The sequence below is a fragment of the Amborella trichopoda genome, chromosome 9, assembly GCF_054954075.1.
Source record: "Amborella trichopoda isolate Santa Cruz 75 chromosome 9, AtrichopodaSantaCruz75HAP2 v2.0, whole genome shotgun sequence".
Lineage (NCBI taxonomy): Eukaryota > Viridiplantae > Streptophyta > Magnoliopsida > Amborellales > Amborellaceae > Amborella > Amborella trichopoda.
In genome coordinates this window covers 19,383,783-19,408,366 of record NC_142344.1, presented here as the reverse complement: position 1 = coordinate 19,408,366, position 24,584 = coordinate 19,383,783, and the positions used below count along the sequence as shown (strand labels likewise).

At 35.8% G+C, this 24,584-nt stretch overlaps 1 protein-coding gene across 13 annotated transcripts; it reads left to right on the top strand.

The window, feature by feature from the left end:
• The first annotated feature begins 3,461 nt into the window (after positions 1 to 3,461).
• On the top strand, positions 3,462 to 24,173 carry LOC18436363 (NAC domain-containing protein 45). 13 transcript variants are annotated; one of them, XR_002281281.2, is made up of 10 exons: positions 3,462 to 3,832; positions 3,944 to 3,992; positions 4,508 to 4,788; positions 5,744 to 6,055; positions 7,101 to 7,529; positions 18,991 to 19,051; positions 19,408 to 19,895; positions 20,911 to 21,348; positions 22,350 to 22,408; positions 22,819 to 24,173. XR_002281281.2 is itself a non-coding variant. In XM_088846722.1 (10 exons), exons 2-9 carry the CDS (start codon positions 3,962 to 3,964, stop codon positions 22,373 to 22,375), a joined length of 1,752 nt encoding a protein of 583 aa, XP_088702848.1. In that variant the 5' UTR covers positions 3,462 to 3,832; positions 3,944 to 3,961; the 3' UTR covers positions 22,376 to 22,408; positions 22,819 to 24,173. The 13 variants fall into 13 exon arrangements, 4 of the variants coding, with proteins under 4 accessions (XP_088702848.1, XP_020524269.2, XP_088702849.1 ...); XR_016040733.1 differs by having other exon boundaries at positions 22,350 to 22,465; XM_088846722.1 differs by having other exon boundaries at positions 20,911 to 21,034.
• The last annotated feature ends 411 nt before the right edge of the window (positions 24,174 to 24,584 follow it).

The following is a 24,584-nucleotide window of genomic DNA, read 5'->3' as shown; positions in this document are numbered from 1 at the left end:
TTAGGTTGGTCGGAAACCTAGACCTGGTCCCGACCTGACCTGACGTCGGCTCCATACTTTCGGACCCAGACCCGACCCATCGGGTCGAGAAATAAGACCCAAACCTAGACCGAAGTTGGGTCGACCCGTCAAGTTAACGGGTCGACTCGAACTATTACCCACCCCTAAATAACAATAATAAACACAATAATTGTATTAACAAATAAGAAAAAGTGTAATTTAAGGTACATGACTACTGTTAGAAGGCAAATAAATAAATAAAAAAGGACCCTCAGTATATAATATCAATTACTAAAAGCACAAAAGTCCAAAAATGTCAGATAGTTGTCTATCAAGGGTTATGTTGTAGATATCAATGAAATAACCAAAAATTTTAAAAGTTGAAATTAATCAAACTCATATATAAAAAGAACCAATAAAATGCTTACTTATACATAACAATATGTGCAAGCAAACTAAACATTTGATCCTGACCTGAATTGTCCACTAACTAAATCTTTAGTTATGATTAAATCACTCTTTTGCTCTTTTAATGATGCTCGTGATTTGGAGAGAAGATTTTTCATTTGCCTTACTCTTGCTCTAATTCTACGTATTATTTTGAGATATATAGTTATTTTGAGAAATTATTTTTAGAAAAATATTATTTGTGTTTTTTAATGTAATTTCTGAAAGAATTTGTTGGTGGAAAATTTCATGGAAAATTTTTTTAAATCAAGATTCTTAATTTATTTCCACTTTTAATGTGCTTATATCAAAACGGAAACTCAAAGATATCAAATCAATGGAGAGAATTTGACGTTCAATGGAAATCATAGAAAATAATTTTTTTCAAAAAGTTTTCTTTTTAAAAAGACAAAAATACCCCTTCATCTCTATTAAAGAAAAGGAAAAATTTTATATAGAGCCGAGGCTCTAAACAATTAAATTAGAGCCCACCTCAAAAATTTCACTCGAATAAGTTTGTTTTGATGCTCAAATATCTTCAAATTGATTATCTCGACATCAAGATACATAGACATCAGAAAAAAATGGATTTCAAGTTTTAGAAATGGTGCATTTTATAACGCATTTTTGGACCATCAATTTTAAAGATTTTCAAATTTGTATGGATATGCTTGATCTACACTATTTTTTAAGCTTTAAATTTTATAGTAAAAAAAAAAATACATTTTAAGGCTATCATAAAAATTTTCAGTAATGAAATAATATTTCTCAACACTATTTCAAGATGGGCTCTAATTTGATGGTGTAGATATTCGGCTTTATACAAACTGACACCTTTAAAATAAAAAGCAATTGAAGAACTTTTGAAGACCCGAAGGTCTTAACTTACTTAAAAAAAACCCGAGATTCTTTTGATAAAATTGTTTTCTAATACGACAAGGGCTAATTATGAGATATACATTTTGAATTTGGGTGAAAATTTTCCCTCCAAAGAATCCTTTGTGGGCAAGTAATGTCGGATAGGGTTTTTGCCTAACGCACGTGGTCCAAAACCGTTTTCTGATTCCTGGGGCAAATCGGTCCTAAAAAAATTAAATAACAATTCTACATCCGAAGAAATAAAAACTAAAAACAATGAAAATAAAATAGATAGGAATGGGAGATTCGGACAAGCTGGGTTCCCTCATTTTGCTCAATGGGATTGAGATTGGGATTGGGCGAGTCTATGGGAATCATACGGATTCTTAGTTCTAACTTCTAACTAGGTACATGGTTGGTCCTTACTGATCCCTTGTCCGAATTTGGGATTCTGGATCCAAACCGAGGAATTTTGAAACACTAATTTTACACCTTTTACGATCTTTACGGAAGAAAAAAAAAGAAAGAAAAAAAAAACAAAAAAACCAAGTTTTAAACGCCAAAAATTAGGTAATTTATCCTTTTTATCATTCATTTTAGTGAACTATTTTTTGAAAAATAAAATCGTTTATTGAAAGCAACACGCATTTGAAGTGATTTAAAATAAGGTGCGGTTAGTATAGAGCCGAAACTCTAAACAATCAAATTAGAGCCCACCTTCAAATATATTGAAAAAATATGGTTTGGAAATCTTTATGATAGCCTTAAAATATATTTTCACCTTTAATTATAAAATTTAAAGCTTTAAAAATAGTGTAAGTTGAGCGGATATATGAATACTTAAAAATCTTGAAAATTGACAATCTAAAAATACGTTACAAGATGCACTATTTCCAAAACTTGAAATCCAATTTTTTTCTCACGTCCATGGAACTGGATGTCGAAATGATTAATCTGAGGATATTTGGACATCAAAACAATATCTTCTAGTAAAACTTTTGAGGTAGCATCTTATCTTCTCGTAAAACTTTTTGAGGTAGACTCTAATTTGATTGTTTAGAGCTGAAGATCTGTATAAACTTTTCCCTTTAAAATAACTTTCGGATCTTTATCCATAAGAAGCCTCATGCATGAACAAACGAAACTTTTCCATGCATATGCTGCACATCCACATGCTTTATCTACTAATAAATTAAATCCCCCATATAATAAACCAAGACAGAAATATATTATAAAGGAAAATTACAGATACCCCATTGACACTTAGGCACAACTAGAATAAAGAGCCAGTCCAACACAAATGTAAAATAAGGAATTTGAAGTTAGAAATTTATGGACGGAGTGTCTGCAAGGCTTAGGTCTTATGAAAAAAAGGTAAAGCCTTGTCCGTTTGAAAAATACTATGAACGTAAAAAAAAGCCTATACGATAGCTCTAAAATCTATTTCCACTATTGATTATGAAAATTATAGCTTAAAAATAGTACAGATGCAAACACTCAAAATTTTACAGTTTGGGTAATGTGTTATGGTGTACATTATTTTTAAGGTTTGAAATCCTTACTTATCTACTAGTCAAGATAGAGATGATCAAATAGTATTATGATATTAGAATCGTAATTTTGATAAGATTTGAGATGTGACTTTATTTTTTATATAAGACTTAAGCCTTATTTTAACTATTTTTAAAATTTACAAATGATTCATTTACACCTCAACTAAAACAATTTCTTAGGACCGCGGCTTCACCAAAACCTTGTTCGCTCGTAAAATTGTAATTTAAAATGCTCAATGGCTCGAGGCGATCTTATAAAATCCATCGGAAAAGGTAGTTTTATTGTTGAAAAATGCTACGATTAATCATCTTGACATTGAGATATATGACTATGAAAAATAAAAAGATTTTAAATCTTAAAAATAATACATTGTACAACATATTATCTACACCATCTATTTTCAAAATTTTCATATGTTTATAAATCTACTTTATTTTAACCATTTTTAAAATTATAAAATTTGAAGGTGCACCTTACCTCTAGGATGCATCCGTATGCCAACTGCACCCTAATCGTAAACTATGCAGTGCCACGATTATTGTTCCATCCACCCAACGAGTAGTTTTCAGGCAATTTCCATTAGAGGGCACAATCCGCAAATAAGGGAAAATAGGGTGGCATTTGTGTAAGTTGCTTCCACCTGGTATGTACGGCCTCACGGGCTCTTAACTTTGCCTCGAAGGCGGGAGAGTTTCTCTCTCTATCTGTATTGAACGGCCCCCTCTGTTCATCAACTTTACTAAACACTGATCTTCTCTCTCAAGTGACGGATACTGTGAAGATCTTTCACCGAAGAATTCCTTGCGCAAATCTTTTACAAGCTTTCCTGAAACTCCTATTCCCTCGATTTGGTATCAAATGAAGTTTGAATGCTGACAAACAGATGCCTGGATTACATTGAAGTATCACTTACCTGAGCTTTTTCGGTTTCCATCGAAGAACCACTCTTGAGTTTTTTTTACTTCTATTGAAGGTTGTTGCGATGAATTTATATGATTTACCTGGCTTCAGGTTTCACCCCACTGATGACGAGCTCATTTCACATTACCTTACAAAAAAGATTAATGGAAAAGGGGATGTGCAGGTTATACCGGAGGTTGACATGTGCAAGTGCGAGCCATGGGATTTGCCTGGTAATTTCATTGATCCATATTTTATGGGCTTGAATTTTCTTTTGGTCTTTTGTTGTTTAGTTTAAGTAATTGGGGTTTGAGATTTTTCCTTTTCCTCTGATTATTGGTTTTTGTGATTGGTCAAATCAATAAATTTTCCTATTTAGTTCTGTTCTTATAAGTAGCTGAATTCTGGATATCTTAAGCAGCAACATGGTCTAATTGTTGTCTTTTTTGTTAAGATCTTTGTGCCTAAAGGCCCAAAACTAAAAATAAAAAGAAAATTTTTTCCTTTAGGTTTGGGAGGAGGGAAAGGAGGACATCTGTCGCTTAAATTCTTAATGAATGAGAAATTATCCTTTGTCCTGGATTTTTATTCCTTCTCAGTGTTGGATGGTTGATACAGAAAACATGTGCCAATTTACCAATGCATATTTTTTCTATTTGTGATTTTTGATGTTCTTAGTATGTGCCGTAGGCTTTTTGCATTTTTTTTATTATAATCAATGTTGATACACTTATGTTTCTCCTTCTAGGCAAGTCCCCAATTAAAACCAGATATCCAGAGTGGCACTTCTTCTGCCCCCGTGATATAAAGTACCCAAATGGGCGGCGATCTAATAGAGCCACTGCAGCTGGTCACTGGAAAGCAACAGGAAAGGACCGAAAAATCAAATCCAAGTTTCATGGGTTTTTGATTGGTACGAAGAGAACACTGGTTTTCCATGAGGGACGATCTCCCGGAAAAAGAACTCCTTGGATAATGCATGAGTACCGTGTTGATGGACATGCTCTTCAGGATTTGAATGGCTCTCAGGTGAAAACTTCTCTACTTTTACCTTATAGTTTCTTCTCCACACCCTGCACCAAAAAAAAAAAAAGTTTCATATAGGGCTTTATTTTCTTTACAACCACCTACTTTTTTTCAATATGTTGCAACAATTTTTATGTTATTTGATAGTTCAAAAGCTTGCTTCACTTATCCGTGCAGCTCTTCCTCACTGTTGAAATTGGAGTTGTTGTTAATTTTGGCTAGCTTCCAGATGAAATTGGGAATCATGCTAGTAGATAATAAGACTGGAAAATAAATTCATTTCTAGGGACTACAGTTATTTGTGTTTTACAAGTAGTTATGCACATCTATGATTTTTTTTGCGTACTGGATTTTCAAACCCTTTCACAATTATTATCTGGGTAGATGTTAAGTTTGAAAATGTGGAAAAAGGAAAACCTTGGCTATAATTTCCAGTCAATCCTAAAGAACCATGCGAATTCCTGCAAACCAGTTGTTTTAGTTTTCCTTTGCCTATACCAAGGAGGAGGAAGACTTTGGCTTTGAAACCACCCCCATCTTCCAACCTCAACCCTCCCCTTTCTCTTTCCAAACAACAAAAACCCAAAAAAAAAAAAAAAAAAAAAAAAAAAAAAAAAAATCCTTTCTCCCCTCCAACCCCAAAGCGTAGTGAAGTTGCTTCCAACTGAGACTGAATCGACCAAAAACTCATGTACTTTTAATACCTGGAGGCTTTTCCCAACAGCACTTCTCTTCCCGTGCCAAAATGAACTCCAAGGTTAATATAATTGGGTATGGTTGCTATGCATTTTGGTATGTTGTCTTTGGGGTGATTATTACAATGACTATACACCAGTTGGGGATCATCTGAAATATATAGCAGCTCTCTTCTCCTTCCTTTGCCCCGGTGAGTTACGAGCATATTACCGTTCATATGCCATGTTTTTTACCAATGTGTTGAGGTATCCTTGGTTTGCAGGATGCCTATGTCCTGTGCCGCCTTTTCAATAAGGATGGTTTGAATGAGAAGAGCGATGATCCACGCTATGATGGGGTGGAGCTGAGTGACTTATCGCCTAACCCTAGCAAGTCTTCTGCTGCTAGGACAGTGATCGATGGAGAACATGGAGAGCAATTCGACCAGACCTCAAAGTTGGATGTTAAGGAGACAAATGTGCAAGAAACCTCATCACCTAAAATAATGGATTCAAACTATTTAACTAAGTTTTTGTTAGAGTTGCTGGCTACTGATGATTCTCTCCAACCAATTGAGAGTGAGCAGCACTATAAGGTTTGTGATTCTCTCTTCATGTTACGTACTCTCATAAGGCAAGTCCATTTGTTTGAGAATGAGATGTAATTGTGGTAGTGAATGGAAGGAAATGTAGTCCAATGGACTACGGAAAAAATATACTACAATTCATTCGGTTTCCAATGGTCGCCCCATCACTGGCTATTGAAATGGTCAGTGGTGATGGAGAGAATTCGGAAAGCACCATTAGGATCATGCTATGGTCCTACTCTCTTCATCACTGCCCATTTTGCCATCGTTTTCCATGGTCCATAGTATACTTGCCCACTAAAATGATGAGAATCCTTCTATTTTGTGATTATTTATTTTTTCAAGAAAAGATTCCTGGTTGATAAGGATGTTTCGATCATTGAATTGGCATTGAATTGGCCCTGTTTGGTTCTAATGGATTGGGGCCTGTTTTTTATTTTAAAAAGTGATAAATGAACTTGGCACAGTCTTATATTGTAATGAGGATTTGAGGAGGAGAAAATTGAGCCATGTTGACTACTAGTTCCACGAAAATATTGGATAAATTGAGAAAATCCACTATCCTGGATAACTGCTTAATTTTTTTAATGAAATGTAATGGCTGTTTCAAAGAAACCTCTATATTTACACTCGATAAAATTTGTATCCTTCACCTATATGAGTTCTCAAATTGTTATTTCTGTATGACATGCTTCTGCTATTTCGCAGTTTTCCTATTCCGAATTACGTGGAATATTAGGCATCCATATATTCTTATGATAGTCATGCAGTTAGTTCAGGATAGAGTTTTACTTGTTAAATTGACTCATGATCTTTCTTTGAAGTACACTTTATGAGGTAGTTTTTTATATTAATTTTAACTTTTTTTTCTTGGATCAGTTCCTTTCTTCAATTTTTTGTTCTTAATGTGGTTGGACTAATTCCATATATAGGAATGGCTTCGTTTATCTGGTCACCAAATCCTCTTTATGGCTTTCTGGTCCTTACTCGTGCTGAAATAAATTGACATTATACAGTTCTACTGATAATAGAAAAACTTGTTCTCTTTCTCCAGGGTGATGAAGAGCAGGAAGCCTCAGATTTGTTTCACGTGCCCAACTACGAGCCACTTGTTCTTGAAAATCACATGCCTTCCTCATCTAGCTTTTGTAGTAATCCTGGCACATTTGATGATGGGGGTTTCGAAGCAAGCATGGAGGGTTGGGATGGATTAGGTGTTGTTAACTCGTACAGACCCTCTTCTGTCCCAAGATCTGAATCTTTTGATGATCTTTTGAATTTTGATGAAGGTCAAGTGGGAGAATGGGATGGTGGTCATATTCCTTCAATTAACTTTATAGGTCATTGTGAGTCTGGAATTGTGAGACGTGAGCGTCAACCGGTTCCTCGGGACAACGTTCGATTCCAGGGCGCTGCATCGAGGAGAGTTTGCCTACAAATGCTAAGTATTGGAGGAGCGTTCCATGAGGCAGAAGAACATGAGGTGAAGAGCCTTTACAAATTCTTCTATTGAAATTTGTCTTTTCTCTGGGAAAGTATACTATGATCATGGACTCTGTTATAGTCCATTATGGACAATGTCTAGTGAAATGATGGATGGTGATTGAGAGTAAACAGATCCTACCTGAACAGGAAATGACTCCAGAGGTGGATCCACCTCTTTCTTCATAACTCGCCGCATCATTTCATTGAACAATGACGAAAGGAGCTATCACTAAGGTTCTTTGTTGTCCATTGGATCATAGTATTCTCATCCACAGATCATAGGAACTGCACTAAGGTAGATTGGCCAATGAACAGTGAGCATTTTGGGGGAATCCTTTGAAACACGAGAGGATTTCAGGACAACTTCAGTAGGAAAATTCAATGGACTATGATATGCCATATCCATTGGTGAAATTCAAGGGACTATGATATGACATTTTATAGTTGCTTGGGTTTTCTTCATTTTCTCATTTTTGGTATCAGAGCCATGTTTCTTCAGTGGTAAACTGTAAAATCTGTTTGTAAGTATTTATTTTGTAATTGGATCTAAAGTCGTGGTGACCCAATAATCGCTGTTAAGCCTAGAGAAGGCGTGTGAAAGCATAGGGACTGTTTCCTATTGACTCGGATCTGGGTTATAAAATAATTCTTATGACAAATTTTATCAGAACCCTATCTAATAGATTAGCTTCTAGTAGCAGCAGTAATATACTATGAGTCAATAATAGAGAAGAGGTCATAATAGATAATATTAAAAAACAGATACAAAACTGGAATATACCTAAGTTACTAGTTTATGATGTTTATAAAAAGGGAACTTTCGATTTTAAAAGTAATTTTTCAATTAAAACAATTGAGAAAACAATCTTTGTAATGGAGACTCAAGATAGTTTCTAGCTTCTATCTACAAGGATGATAGATGGACATAAGAAAAAAGACTTTAAATATCTGCATATTGGTTTAGTCCAAGTTGCAGTTAAACCCTTAACTAGGATTGGGTTAAATAACTCGGTTTTATTATGTTTAAGAGATAACAGACATAGAAGGTTCATTGACTCTCTTTTAGGAATCGTTGAATCTAGTCTTTGCTAGGGCCCAATTTATTGTAATTGTTTTCCAAATTTCTTTGTATCTCTTTTTGATCCAAATCTTTTAAAGGTTTTAACCTTAAACCTAAAAACACAAGGGTTTGATATGGACCCTGGTTCTCAAAATTTGGCTTTTGTTTACGGAAATGTTACAAAGGCATGAATACTTTATGTCAAACTGCTAAGTAAATGGACACTAAAGGTCAGACTGTCTTCTTTCAGACAAATATTGAAAAATCAAATTTTTGTAATACCTAAAATGGTATTCCTGGTCTCAAATAAAATTTGCCTGAACAATGGTCTCAACAATCTGGGACTCAACTTAAGGTTCTTGAAAATAAAAAACCAGAACAAATAATTGAATACCCCAATGGAGAAATTGAGATTCAATTTCCTTCTACCAAAGGAGCCAAACTCACTGTTACAAACTTCCCTCCTAGAATACCAGGTAGGGCTTCTACTTCTTCAGTTCTTGAAACAAATTATGAAAAGATCCATAATGAGAAAATTGTTCTTGAAGGTTTAAGGAAATCTACAGAACATGTTCAACAACCTGTGTACATAGCTAAAACCCTCGATTTTTTATACTAACAAAAGGAGGAGCAAGCTAAACCTACTCTTTCAGACTTTTGAGTTCAGCCTATATGTTCTTCAAAAAATTGATTAATTTCAAATTGACAAATAATGGATTAGAAAAGATTTTTATTCTAAAGAAAACACAAAAATTAGAGAATGGTTTTTTAAAGAATTTAAAAAACCCCTTCAAGATGCTTTGCACAAAAAGTTTATTGAATTTATGTTCGGACACAAAGCAAATGTTAAGTTCTTTAAATGGTTAAGATATATCCTTAAACAAAAGGGAATACCTGTACCAACCTTCCCTGAGCCTGAGTCCAAGATTTATATGATTGAAAAAACTTTTCGAACCTTGCACATGAGAGATGGTAAAACTATCGAATTTATTCATCCTCCTGAAACTAACCTTTAGCTCAAAGGAGAAAAAATGGCAACCAAAGCTTCCCCTTTTAAACAAGGGTTAAAAGAAAGTGAAAATCAAATTTCTAAGCTTGATGGTATCCCCCACATAATTGAACAAAATAATTATACATATTTATTTCTACAAACTTTGGGAAACCAAATAGGCATGACAGAAAATACTCTAAATGCCATTAAAAATAGTGACAAAACTGATAAAATGGAAGAAAAGCCAGAAAAACCTAAAAGGCTTTATTATTCAAACCTCCACTTGTTATTGAGATCGGAAAGTTTAGTCTGCAAGGTAGAAAGAAAAAAGAGGACAAAAAAGAGCTTGTAGATGAATTAGTTAAACGACTATCAAACTTGAATATTTCTGATGAGGATAAAGGAAAAGCCCCCATTGTTGGAAATGTTCAGGTCTTACAAGAAGGCCAACACTATTCTGATCATGAAATAAATGACATTAAGGATGCTTTTAAAGTCGAAAGCTTAGATGTTAATAGAATAGATTAAGGAAGAAAAGTGGGGCCTGTGTCTCAAACTAGGATGTATTACCCTCAACTTACTCCTGTAGATCTTCAAATTGAAGAAGATTTGATTGCCAGCTCTGTTTCTTACTCAGACAAATCCATAGTTAATTAGAATATTGATGAAATGTTTGAAAATCAAATTCTTGATTTAATGAAGCATATGACCATGTACGCTGCTGCGTGCAAAACTAGTGGTAATAAGGACCACGAAATTGCCAAAGTAATAGTTTGTGGTTTTACTGGCCGACTTAGAGGCTGATGGGATTTCCATCATGATGAAGCTGCCAGAGATCAAATATTAAATGCCACCAATCAATGGATTGTTAAAACTGAAATTGCTTCTGGACAAATTCATGAATCTGTTGTTGATAAAGGAGATAGTTAATGCACTCATTTACACTATTACTCTTCACTTTGCTGGTAGCATTGCCCTTTTAGCAGCCAGGTCGGAAGATTTATTATCTAATCTCAGATCCTTTCACATTTGAAGTGGAATAAAGATGTGTTCTTTTTTAGGTTACTTTCAAGGGAAGACAGTAAGGCTGATCATTGGAAAGAAAAATTGATTTCAGGACTTCTCAACCTCTTTGTTGAGAAGGTTAAAACCAAGCTTAAAAATAAGCATGGTGGGATTATTCTTTATTCTCAATATACTTTGGGAGAATTATCTACGGAATCATGTGCGGAAGATCTTGCCCTGTGTACTGATCTTAAGCTTAAAAGACAGTTGGATAAGCAGAGGATGATGGGCAAGAAAGAGCTTGGTGATTTTTGTGAACAATTTGGATTTAATACTCTCTTATCTGTTAAATCCCATTTTAAAGGAAAATATGGGGAAAAGAAATCCTTCCATTAGTCTAGGTAAAACTCCTGTCCTAGGAAGAAAAAGAAATTTTATAAAAAGTTTTCAAAAGACCAGTCCTTTAAACAACAAGGCAAGAGAAAAATACTTGTCTGCTATAATTGTTGAAAAGTAGGGCTCTATAAAAATAAGTGCAGGATTAAGAAAAAAATCAATGCTCTTGTGGTTGATAATGAAATTAAGAAACAACTTTTTGATATTCTTTTAATTAAAGAAGAATCTTCTGATAGCTCTTTCAATTCTGATGATGAAATGCTAATCGGCGAAATTGAAGACGAGGAGTTTATTATTTCAAGCTCTGACTTTGATTCTGGTAATGTTAGTGACAATCCCTGCCATTTTAATTATTACAAAGCTATTATTGATATGAATGGGTTAAGTCTTGATGTTCTTACAGAAGAAGAAAATATGATTATTGATTTAATTGGTAAATAACTGACCTAGAAGCTAAAAAAGAAGCTTTAATACCATATATTGATATGGCTAAGAGTCATTCTAGGCCTTCTTCACCTAAGCCTTCTTTGGTCCCAACTAGAGAAGACTGTAGCTTCTTTGAAATCTTGAAACGAGTACATGATAAGAATTAGATTGCTCGTGAACCCTCTATTCTTGAGCTTAAACATGAACTTAATGAGGTTCAGAATGAACTCATAACTCTTAAAGCTAGAGTCCAAGCTTTAGAATTAATTTCTTTAAAAGGAAATGAAATGTTACTCAATAAAGGAGAATTTGAAAATTTAGTCAATGAGTATCATCAAAATCTTCTATCTCTTGAAATTGAAGACACTCTTTCTCACTTAGAAGAAGAAGAGCCACAGGGTTGCAATACCCTAGAAAAAACTCATATAAAAGATTTTAAATACATCAATCTTATTGATAGGGTTATATCCCAACGATGGTCTACTTTAATAAAGATTATGATTCAAAAGGAATTTAGTTGTCAAACCACTGGTCTTATTGATTATGGAGCAGATTTAAATTTTATTAATGAAGGTCTTGTTCATACTAAATATTTAGCAAAACTACCCAAGTATTAAATACTGCTGACGGCTGTAAAACGCTGATAAACTATAAACTTTCTGACGCTGCTGTTTGTAATAATGGGGTGAATTGGTCAACAAGCTAGCCAAGCTTAATATAAAGGGGAAAGGAACAACCATTGAACAAGAGGCCATGGTATTACAAGAAGAGTCACTAACCAATAGTGAAATACAACAAATAGAAGAAGGTTTTAAAGAACTTGAAGTAGGAAAAATAGACTATGGAAGAAAGGTAAGGCCAACTTCCCAAACTAGGATGTATTATCCAAGACCAACCCTTGTGGATATCCAGTTTGAAGAAGATTTAATTACCAGTACTGTGTCATATTCAGGAAGAACAATAGTAAACTGGAATATTGATGGAATGTCTGAGAATCAGATACTTGATGCAATGAAACATATGATTATGTACGCAACAACGTGCAAAATAAGTGGAACCATGATCAAGAAATAGCAAAAGCCATCATTTGTGGTTTTAGGCGATGGCTAACAGGATGGTGAGATTTTCACCTCGAAGAAAATACAAAGAAAGAAATATTGGCCGCCACAAGACAATGGTCAGTAAAAAATGAATTTGGTCAAGATATGGTCAATAATGAAAGTGATGCAGTCAAAACCGTAATATACACTATTACCCTCCACTTTGTAGGGAGTACTGCACTACTTGATACCAGATCTGAAGACCTTCTCTCCAACCTTAGATGCCCAACATTGTCCCATTATAAGTGGTATAAGGATGTATTCTTCTCTAGGCTTCTCTCCAGAGAAGATAGTAAATCAAACCACTGGAAAGACAAATTTATTGCTGGTTTACCCCATCTGTTTGCCGAAAAGGTTAGAACTAGATTAAAAAAATAAGCATCGAGGAATAATCCCATATTCCCTATACACATTAGGGGAACTATCGGCAGAAATTTGTGCAGAAGGCCTTGCCCTCTGTACAGATCCGAAGTTAAAAAGGCAGTTGGAAAAACAGAAAATGACAGGCAGAAAAGAGTTAGGAGATTTATGCGAACAGTTTGGATATAATACGCTGCCTACAGTCAAGAATACTAATAGAAAAATACATAAGAATAAAAAATACACGTCAAATACCACAAAAACTACCAAAGAAAGATTTACTAAAAAATTCTCTCCCAAAAATAGTTTTAAAACATTTAGGGAAAAAAGTAGTTACTCAAAAGCGGTTTACTATAGGTAGAATAATAGTCCATCAAGAATACAATTTTCAAACCCCAGCACTAATAGACTTAGGAGCTGACCTAAACTGTATAAATGAAGGATTAGTTCCCACTAAATATCTTAGTAAAACAACTCAAATCCTAAATACAACAGATGGTAGTAGACTTATTATAAACTATAAACTCTCAAATACGGCAGTCTGCAATAATGAGAATTGTTTTAAATTCCCTTTTATCATGGTTAAAGGGCTAAGCCAGTTCGTAATATTAGGAACTCCATTCCTAAACATGTTATATCCAATAAAAATATATAGCTCTGGCATAGAAGCTAATATTGAAGGACATTGTGTAAAATTTGAGTTCGTGGAGAAACCCAAAATCCGAGAAGTTAATAACATCAAAGAAACAATTTTGAATACAGAAAGATTCTTATACCACCTTAAAGAAGAAATAAAATACAAAATGATAGATGAAAAGCTTTCGTCGCCAGAAAATAAAAGACTAATAAAAAATATGAAAAAGAAAATAGAAAGGAAATCTGCTCCGAATTACCAAATGCCTTCTGGGATAGAAAGAAGCATATTGTAAAACTACCCTATGAGGCAGACTTTCATGAGAAAAATATACCGACTAAAGCCAAGCCAATACAAATGAACCCTCAGTTATTAGAAATTTACAAGAAAGAAATTGATGATTTATTGCTTTCAAAATAATTGAATGTGACGCCTCAGAGATAGGATTAGGAGGAATATTAAAATAAAGACTTTCAAATAAAGAACAATTAGTTCGTTTTACCTCTCTAGCTTGGAATTAGACACAGCAAAATTACTCTACAGTTAAAAAAGAAATTTTGGCTATTGTACACTGTGTAACAATATTCCTAAGCTATTTACTAAACCAAAAATTCCTTATCCGAACTGATTGTAAAGCTGTAAAAGATATCCTTCAAAAAGATGTCAAAAACCTTATATTTGAGCAAATTTTTGCACGTTGGGAAGGTATACTATCTTCCTTCGACTTGAATTAGAACATATTAAAGGTAATACTAACTATCTTCCTGACTTTTTAACTCGTGAATTTGGACAGGAGAATAATATTACCAAACAAGGGGAAGGGAAAGATGGACATAGTCTCGATATCAGGAAATCATAAGAATATTGATCCATATGAAATAGCAAATATAAATTTGAATAATCACCTACACCCATCCAATAATGATAAAACTCGAGAATGGTATGAAGCCATACTCTTGGAAACAGGATCAATTACAATGGTCCATTTATACAGAAAAAATACCAATATAATAGCATTCTCAAAGTTCCAGATACAAAAAATAATATCATATAAGGAATGGGGAATGGATTCATCAAAACCCCGAAGACTGCAAATAGAGGGGTTCAATAATAAATATTTTCGATATGCTGAATATGTGGAAGCTTGGCATAAAGTTTTTTCCTTCCAGAATAATAATAATTCCCATACTTGGTTCGTACAAATAAAAATACCTATAATAGAAGAGTTCCCTAATTGGTTGAAGAACTGGTTCCAATTATGGGGATCAGGAACTGAAATATTACCTCCACATATCCAAGCCTCACAAAAGAAATTCATTGAATATAACAATAATGATACATTTTTCTTCCTCAGTCTCCTCTACATCTCGCTGTTCTCTCTCTGCAACCTCTGCATCTCCCTGTTCTCTCTCTGCAACTTCTGCATCTCTCCGTTGTCTCTTTGCAACCTCTGCATCTCTCCATCGTCTCTCTGCAACCTCTGCATCTCTCCGTTGTCTCTCTGCAACCTCTGCATCTCTCCGTTGTCTCTCTGCAACCTTTGCATCTCTCTGTTCTCTCTCTGCAACCTCTACATCTCTCTGTTATCTCTCTACAACCTCTGCATCTCTCCGTTGTCTCTCTGCAACCTCTGCATCTCTCTGTTGTCTCTCTGCAACCTCTGCATCTCTCTATTGTCTCTCTGCAACCTCTGCATCTCTCTGTTCTCTCTCTGCAATCTCTGCATTATCTCTCTCTTTTAAATATTACTTACTGTATATCGGGTGGTGTACCTAGCCATACCGAATCTATAAGAGTGAAGAGTGTGAAGATTATATATATGTGTGATTGTAACTGGGAGTCTCTACCAAGTTTCTGTCCAGAAGAGTGGAAGTTATTTTCAAGTTTTTGCAAGTGCCATATGTAAGTGTTACCTTTATTATGCATGTTAAGCTTATTGCTTTGCAGTTAATGTATCTGTCTTCTTATGTATTGTTTGCTTAGTTATATCCTCTTTATATATCTCCTCATAAAATACTAATTTGGTCTGTATTACAGTTTCAATTTTCCCTTCATTATAGTAAAGGGATCAAGTCAACCTGTTACCTTAGGAATTCCTTTTTTAAACATGCATTATCCAATTAAAATTGATATTAATGGAATTAAAGCAAAAATTGAAGAGCACGAGGTTAAGTTTGATTTTATTGATAAACCAAGAGTTCATGAAATTAATAATATAAAAGATAAGATTCTTACTAAAGAAAAATTCTTATTCTCTTTAAAAGAAGCAATCAAATATAAAATAGTTGAAGAAAAACTTTTTTTTCAAAAACTCCAACACGATATTAGTACTTTTAAAAACCTTCTAGAAAAGGAAGTCTGTGCTGCAATCCCAAATGCTTTTTGGATTAGAAAACAACACATTGTTGGACTCTCGTATGAACCTGATTTTAATGAAAGAAATATTCCTACTAAAGCTAGATCTATCCAAATGAATAGTAGGCTTTTAGAAATTTGTAAAACTGAAATTCAAGATCTGCTTAATAAGAAGCTTATTAGAAAAAGTTCTTCTCCTTGGAGTTGATCGGCTTTTTATGTGGAAAAGGCCTTTGAACTTGAGCTAGGCGCTCCAAGACTTGTTATAAATTACAAGCTTTTGAATAAAGCTTTAAGATGGATTCGATATCCAATCCAAAATAAAAAAGATCTTCTTGACAGGTTAATTGACGCCTGTATATTTTCAAAATTTGATTTAAAATCTGGTTACTGACAAATTTAGATTGCTGAAAAAGATCGATATAAAACAACATTTAATGTTCCTTTTGGGCATTATGAATGGAATGTAATGCCATTTGGATTAAAAATGCTCCCTCAGAATTTCAAAATATAATAAATGATATTTTTAATCTTTTTACTAAATTTCTGATTGTTTATATTGATGATATGTTAATTTTCTTCAGCACTGTTGACCAACACTAGAAGCACATTAATATATTTCTTAAAGCAGTTAGAAATGCTGGCCACCAACACTAGAAGCACCTGAATATATTCCTTAAAGCAGTTAAAAATGCTGGCCTGGTCTTATCTATTGAGAAAATGGCGTTATTTCAAACTGAAATAAGATTTCTTGGTCACAATATTTACCAAGGAAGAATTTTTCCTATTGACAGGGCAATTCAATTTGCTGATAAATTTCTTGATGTTCTAAAAGACAAAAAAGAGTAGCAAAGATTTCTCGGATGTTTAAATTACATATCTGATTTTTATAAGAATCTTGCCCTAGACGCAAAACCTCTTTTCCAACGGCTAAAAAGAATCCTCCTGATTGGATTGATGAACGTACAAAAGTTGTTTGGAAACTTAAGTTAAAAGCCAAGGAATTACCATGCTTGGCCCTTTCTAATTCTAATGCCTTTAAAATAGTTGAAATTGATCTTTTTGATAATGGATTTGGCGGAATTTAAAAAAAAAAACTTCAAGACAGAGAACAATTGGTTAGATTCACTTCTAAAGTTTGGAATCCTACTCAGTGGAAATATTCTTCAGATAAAAATGAAGTTTTGGCCATTATTCACTGTCACTAAATTTCAAAGTGACGTACTCAATAAAAAATTCTTAATCCGCATAGATTGTGAATCTGTTAAAGAGATTTTCAAAAAAGATGTAAAACATTTAGTTTCCAAATAAATATTTGCTCGATGGCAAGCAATTCTTTCAGCCTTCGATTTTACAATTGAACATATAACGGGCCATTCGAATTCTCTCCCTGCTTGTTGACTCGAGAATTTTTGCAGGGTGGAGAGGAAAGGAAAATAGCCAATGGAGATCGTCCTAAGCTCAAGTAAATGCTTGGCAACACCATCACCATCTAAATCTGCCAAAGCTTTATTACAAGCTCAAAGAAAAGAGATTAAAATATCTCCTCAACCTATAAGGATACAAAATCCTAAATCTAAAGGTGAAAAAACACCTTATATACGCACAACAATAATTCCATTAATCGTAGTGGAAAATGGACACAAGTTTAGTTCTCTGGCTAATATTGCAGCCATATATCTTAAGGATTATATTCATCCTTCTAATGGTTTAAAAACCCGATAATATTATGAGAAGGTTTTAATAGAAACATGATCTGTTAATATAGTTTATAACTACAGTAGCAGTTACTGTAGCAGAGGTCACTGTAGCAAACATTGTAGCATTGTTGACTATTAGAGAAATACTGTGCGGACTTCAAAGGATTTCTAGTCCACCGACACTACTGTGCGGACTTTAAAGGATTTCAAGTCCACCGACACTATTGTGCCGACTTTCAAAGATTTCAAGTCCATCGACACTACAGTGCAGACTTAAAAGAGCATTAAGTCTACCGAATATGAACGTCTATAAAAGGAGACGACCTCTCTTGTTGAAGGCACGTCAAGTTGTAGCTTCTTACTTTTGAGTCTTGTAATATTCTCTCAAGTGCTCTCGTTCTCTCTGAGTCTTTTTTCTCTGTTCCCCTGTAATACTTCTTTCCTATTGTATATCTGGTTGTGTATCAAGCCTTCTGGTTTCTGCCCCTTCTCAACAATTGTAATACCTGCGTGCTTACTACCTAAGTGCTATGTAAGTTTTCTCTTTAAATATATATGTTCATTTTGAGTTGTTAGCTATGCTTATTTGCTTCTTTATTTATAGCATTTCTTTATTTTATAGTGGCATTTCGTCATTTTTGTCATTTTGAGCTTTGCTTCTTTGCTTCTTCATTTTTGTCATTTTGACCTTTGCTTCTTTGCTTCTTCATTTCTTCATTTTTGGTATCAGAGTCCATTGGGTTTTTGACTGTCCAATGAAATGGGCAGTGATGGAGAGAGAATGTAGCACACTTAACAGGAAGTGACCCTGAGGTGGGTCCTGCTCTCTCTTCATCGTTGTCCATCAGTTCATGAGACATTGATATCATCTTCCATAATCCATTGGATTGTGTTTCGTTTTCCATGCATAAAATCATTGGAACTGCCCTGGGGAGGGTTTGCCAACACATGGCTTGTATACAAGGGGGAGTTTTAAAGACGACAGAGAAGGTGAAGGGTCTGTACATGCCCATGCCCTAAGTTCAACTCGGTATCTGTTTCTTGGTCAATGTATTGTTTAATCCAAGTATCTATTGAATTATTATATACTCAATGGACTGTTGGGTCATGACGAAACAATGAAATAATGTGGGCTGACGGAGAGAGAATGGGGCACAACCATCACGATATTGGCTTCCCCCAATGCTGGGTCGTACTCGCGGTCCATTTCATTGTATGATTGTAATGAGCAATGGATGCATATATCCATTGTCCAATGTATCATACTTTCCCTGTGATGAAATCAACGAATTAGAAAAGAGCTGAAGATCCCTGCTGTACTTCATTTGAAACTGTTTTTATCTTTTCAAAATGGTTATTCACTGGAAATGATTCTATGGTTAAGGTTCTTATCCTTATGTTACTTAATTTTGTGCTCTAATTCACTGTGCAGGAGACACAGAAGGATGGAGGCACGTTAGTTGCTGTGCTCCAGGGCTTGGAGGATGAGACCGGTACTCTCCAAATCACAACATTCATTTTAACAAAGGAGGGACTAATGCGATGTCTAGTTTGTTTTATTTTCATTGTTAACCCCTACTTTTTATGCACACTTCGAACAGATTGTGAATAAATAGGTGCCAAAAATTGTAAAGTAAACAAACCTTGTTTGACCTGAGATGAATCCTTGATCCAGAATGGTGTTTCTTATGTTGGCCTTCTTGATTTCCCCAAATGGATTCCCTGAGATAAATTTTTGCTTGACAGAGTAGTTGTCTCTTTTGGTAAATCAAAAGAAGTGATTCTTCTTTTTGGCAGTCAGCTTTTGCTGGTAGATTTGTGTCTAACTGGTCTGGTACTTGAAATGCAGAGATGTCAGTGCAAGTGAAAGATACTCCTCCAGTTAGATTGCTGCCAGCTGCAGAAGTTGAGGAAGGTCTGCAACAGGAGAGCTACCCATGTGGTGCCCAAATCAAATTTATTCAACCTCTGCGTCAGCATGCCAAGAAGAGAGTTCTTTGTAGAAGCCCAACGAGGGCCATGGGCATTGATTCTTTGGAGGAGAGAAAAGTGGATGCTGATCCTTTGGAGGAGAGAGAAGTTCTTGAGAGAGACATGTGGCCCATGTCTAGAATGATACATGTACCTGATTCTGACTCAGAAAGCAGCAACAAGAGTGGCATGGCGGAGCCGAGACTAGGCGCCCTGAATGTCAATGTAGAAGAAATCGACACCAAGTCAAGTAGAGGCATCACTAAACCCAATCCATTGCGAATACCGAAGTCCTTGAAGATTGGTTGTGCTGTGATTCTTGCTATCGTTGCAATACTGGTCATCATGGTTCTCATCTTTGTCAAGGTTTTCTTCACCTATTCAAAATCATCTACCTCTTTTGTTTTATGACATGATAGCTATATCCTTCACTGTGATGTGCATTGTGCGGTGAACAACCTTAAAATGTTTCAATTTTAGATTTTGTATATTTTTGTGTACCTTGCATAGTTTAGTTGGGAGTCCTTCGAGCCTTGGATGCATGCCCTCCAAGAAGCCGAACCCATGTACAGTTTTGTTTACATGATGTTTGTAGTGGAATGCTTTTTCAACCATGTGGCCAATATTATGTAGTTAATGGTGATTAATTGTCATGCAATACTCTGTTGTTTGGAGGTCATGTGTGCTTAGAGTGGAATCAAACCATTTTTTTTGGACAATAAATGAAACCAAATTTGGGACTTCCAAACATTTGCATGGTGAACTAAGATCCCCATGGAAGCCATTCTCTCCTCATTGAAATTTACAGAATGGCTGCAGCTCTTACTCCTATTTCTGATGATGAGGAGGTTTTATCTGATCTTTAATTGCCCTTTTCTTGAGATTTATCTATTTTCATTGCTTTCTCTCCCTAAGGGTGAAGTGACTTGGTCTTCTAATATTGTCCTTTCCCAATGACTGGAAGCGACATGGCTATTTGTTGGTATGTTAGTGCAAGGCCCTTCTCAGGCAATGAGGATCTGGTACTGCTTGGAAAAATCCATGAGTGATCTTTTTATTTGGATTTGAGTTATTTTGACTCACTCTGTAGGGCTGGCAATGTGCCCGGCCTGGGCCGAGCCAGCTCTAAACCTAGCCTGGCCCTCTCAGGGAGGTAGGGCCGGGTTAGTTTTTTATATTAATTTTAACTTTTCTTTGTTGGATCAGCTCCTTTCTTCAATTTTTTATTCTTAATGTGGTTGGACTAGTTTCATATATAGGAATAGCTTCACTTATCTGGTCACCAAATCCTCTTTGCGGCTTTCTGGTCCTGACTCTTGCTGAAACAATTTGACATGATGCAGTTCTGCTGGTAATAGAAAATCTTGTTCTCTTTCTCCAGGGTGATAAGGAGCAGGAAGCCTTGGATTTGTTTCCCGTGCCCAACTACGAGCCACTTGTTCTCGAGAAACCAATTCACGTGCCTCCCTCATCAAGCGTTTTCAGTAATCTTGGCAAATTTGCTGGTAAGGGTTTTGAAGCGAGCACAGGGGACTTGGATGGGTTAAGTGTTGTTAACCCGCACAGATCCTCTTCTGTCTCAAGTGATGAATTTTTTGATAACCTTCTCAATTTTGATGAAAATCATATGGGAGAATGGAATGGTGGTCATAATACTTCAATTAAAGGTGATAGTGAGACTGGAATTGTGAGAAAAGAGCGTCAAACCTGTTCCTAGGTACAACCCTCCCGTTTTCCCATTCCAGGGCACTGCATCAAGGAGTATTTGCCTACAAAAGCCAAGTATTGGAGGAGCGTTCCATGAGGCAGAAAAGAGCAGGTCAAGAGCCTTTACAAACTCTTCAATTGAAATTTGTCTTTTCTCTGGGGAAGTATACTATGATCATGGACTCTGTTATGGACTATGCCTAGTGAAATGATGGATGGCGATTGAGAGTAAATAGATCCTACCTGAACAGGAAATGACCCCAGAGGGGGATCCACCTCTCTTCATAGCTTGCTGCATCATTTCTTTGGACAATGACGCAGGGAGCTACCACTATGGTTCTTTGTAGTCCATTGGATCTTAGTATTCTCATCCGCAAATCACAGGAACTGCACTAAGGTGGATTGGCCAACAAACAGTGGGCATTTTGGGGGAATGCTTTGAAACACGAGAGGAGATCAGGACCTTCAGTAGGAAAATTCAATGGACTATGATATGCCATAGTTCCTTGGGTTTTTCACAGTCCAATGAAATGGGCAGTGATGGAGAGAGAATGTAGCACACTTAACGGGAAGCGGCCCTGAGGTGGGTCCTGCTCTCTCTTCATTGTTGTCCATCATTTCACGAGCAAAGAAATATGGCTATCATCTTACATAATCCATTGGATTATGTTTCATTTTCCATGCATAAAATCATTGGGGAGTTTTAAAGATGGCGGCGGAGGTGAAGGGTCTGTACATGCCCTAAGTTCAACTTGGTGTCTGTTTCTTGGTGAATGTATTCTTTAATCCAAGTTTCTATTGAACTATATATACTCAATGGACTGTTGGGTCATAACGAAACAATAATGAAATAATGTGGGCTGATGGAGAGAGAATGGGGCACAACCAGTCAGGATATTGGCTTTCCCCAATGCTGGGTCCTACTCGCTGTTCGTGTTATTGGACGATTCTAATGAGCTAGGGCTGCATATTTCCATTGTTCAATGTATCATACTTTCTCTGTGATGAAATCAACGAATTAGAAAGGAGCTGAAGATCCCCGCTGTACTTCATTTGAAACTATTTTTATCTTTTCAAAATGGTTACTTAATTGTGTTCTAATTCACTGTGCAGGAGAGAGAAGGATAGTGGCACTTTAGCTGCTGTGCTCCAGGGCTTGGAGGATGAGACTGGTACTCTCCAAATCACAACATTCATTTTAACCAAGGAGGGACTAATGCCATCTCTAGGTTGTTTTATTTTCATTGTTAACCCTTAGTTTTTATGCGCACTTCAAAGAGATTGTGCATATGTAGGTGCCAAAAATTGTTAAGTAAACAAACTGTGTTTGACGTGAGATGAATCCTTGATCCAGAATGGTGTTTCTTATGTTGGCCTTCTCGATTTCCCCAAATGAGGTCCCTGAGATAAATTTTTGCTTGACTGAGTGGTTGGTAAATTTTTGCTTGACTGAGTGGTTGGTAAATTTTTGCTTGACAGAGTAGTTGGCTATTTTGGTAAATCAAAAGAAGTGATTCTTCTTTTTGGCAGCCAGCTTTTCCTGGTAGATTAGTGTCTAACTGGTCTGATACTTGAAATGCAGAGATGTCAGTGCAAGTGAAAGATGCACCTCCAGTTACAAGTCTGCAAGCTGCAGAAGTTGAGGAAGGTCTGCAACATGAGAGCTACCCATGTGGTGCCCAAATCAAATTAATTCAACCTGTGCAACTTCATGCCAAGAAGAAAGTTCTTCATGGAAGCCCAACGAGGGCTATGAGTGGTGATCCTTTGGAGGAGAGAATAGTGGATGCTGATCCTTTGGAGGAGAGAGAAGTTCTTGAGAGAGACATGCAGCCCGTGTCTTGAATGATACATGTACCCGATTCTGACTCAGAAATACCCGATTCTGACTCAGAAAGCAGCAACAAGAGAGGCATGGTGGAGCCGAGACTAGGCACTAGGAATGACAATGTAGACGCCAACTCAAGTGGAGGCATCACTAAACCCCATCCGTTGCGAGTACCGAAATCCTTGAAGATTGGTTGTGCTGTGGTTCTTGCTATCTTTGCAATACTGCTCGGCTTTCATCTTTGTCAAGGTTTTCTTCACCTATTCAAAATCATCGACCTCTGTTGCCTTACGACATGATAACTATATGCTCACTGTGCTGTGCATTGTGCAGTGAACAGCCTAAAAGACCTCATTTTAGATTTTGTAAGTTATTCTGTACCTTGCCAAGTTTAGTTGGGAGTCCTTCAAGCCTTGGATGCCTCCACGAAGCCAAACCCATGTACAGTTTTGGATGCATGCCCTCCAAGAAGCGGAACTCATGTACAATTTTGTTTAAACGATGTTTGTTAGTATTAAAAAAATTGACTTGGCGTAGCTCATGTTATCTTAAAACAAGAAAAGGGATTTACAAAATAAACTATTTACAAAATAAACTAGTACTTAGTGGGCCTGGCAATGTGCCCAGGCAGCCCTAGCCGTAGCCCGGCCCTCAGGGAAAAGAAATGATTCTTCAGGGAACGCTGAGGCTGTATCTTCAAGCTTTGACAACGATATCTTTTCCTGGGTCATTTGGAGACTTCAGCTAAAATGTATTTGATAAGGTATAGGAGATTTGGAAGTCAGTTATGTGGCTCACAGCTTGTGGGCTTTGTACCCAAACTACGCCATAGCCAGATAATTAGGTCATTTGTTAGAAGCTGGGCTTTCAAGCTGGGTCGAAGTGGAAGTGGTTGCATGGTTACAGTATGGAGAGTCTTCTGTACAATACAGAACTAATAGAATGGCACAAAGCTATTAAGTAAGAAACTAATATTGCATGTGTACCACCATTGGTCGTGGACCGAAGCCCTCCTGCTAGCATTAAACACATGTGGTATAAGTTGTAAGTTTTCGGAAATTTTATGTGTAGACATGAAATAAGATGCGCATGATCAATATTTTGTGCTATGTTACGTTGAGGTAAGACTTTTTTGAGTTTTTTTATTTCCATTGTAGCCTGTGTTCAAAATTCTGACTTTCAAGCCATAAAAAAACACTAACAAATGATGCACTTGGATAATTCGAATTCCAATTTTGAACCGCTCAACACTTAGTTATTTTTCCTTTCTTGCTTTTTTTTTTTTTTTTTAGATGTACTCAAATATATCAATCTTTCTATATTTTTGGCAATTCAAAAGTTCGGCTTGCAAAATAGAAAAAATAAAAATAAAAACTGAAAAATAGAGAACCTATAGCTGAAATAGCGTAAAATATGACTGATGCGGTAATAATGCATCTTTTTTCAAGTTCCTATGTAACGTTTCTTTTCCTATGTAACGTTTCTTACTTTCTAATGTGGTGATAACTAGAAAATCAAGG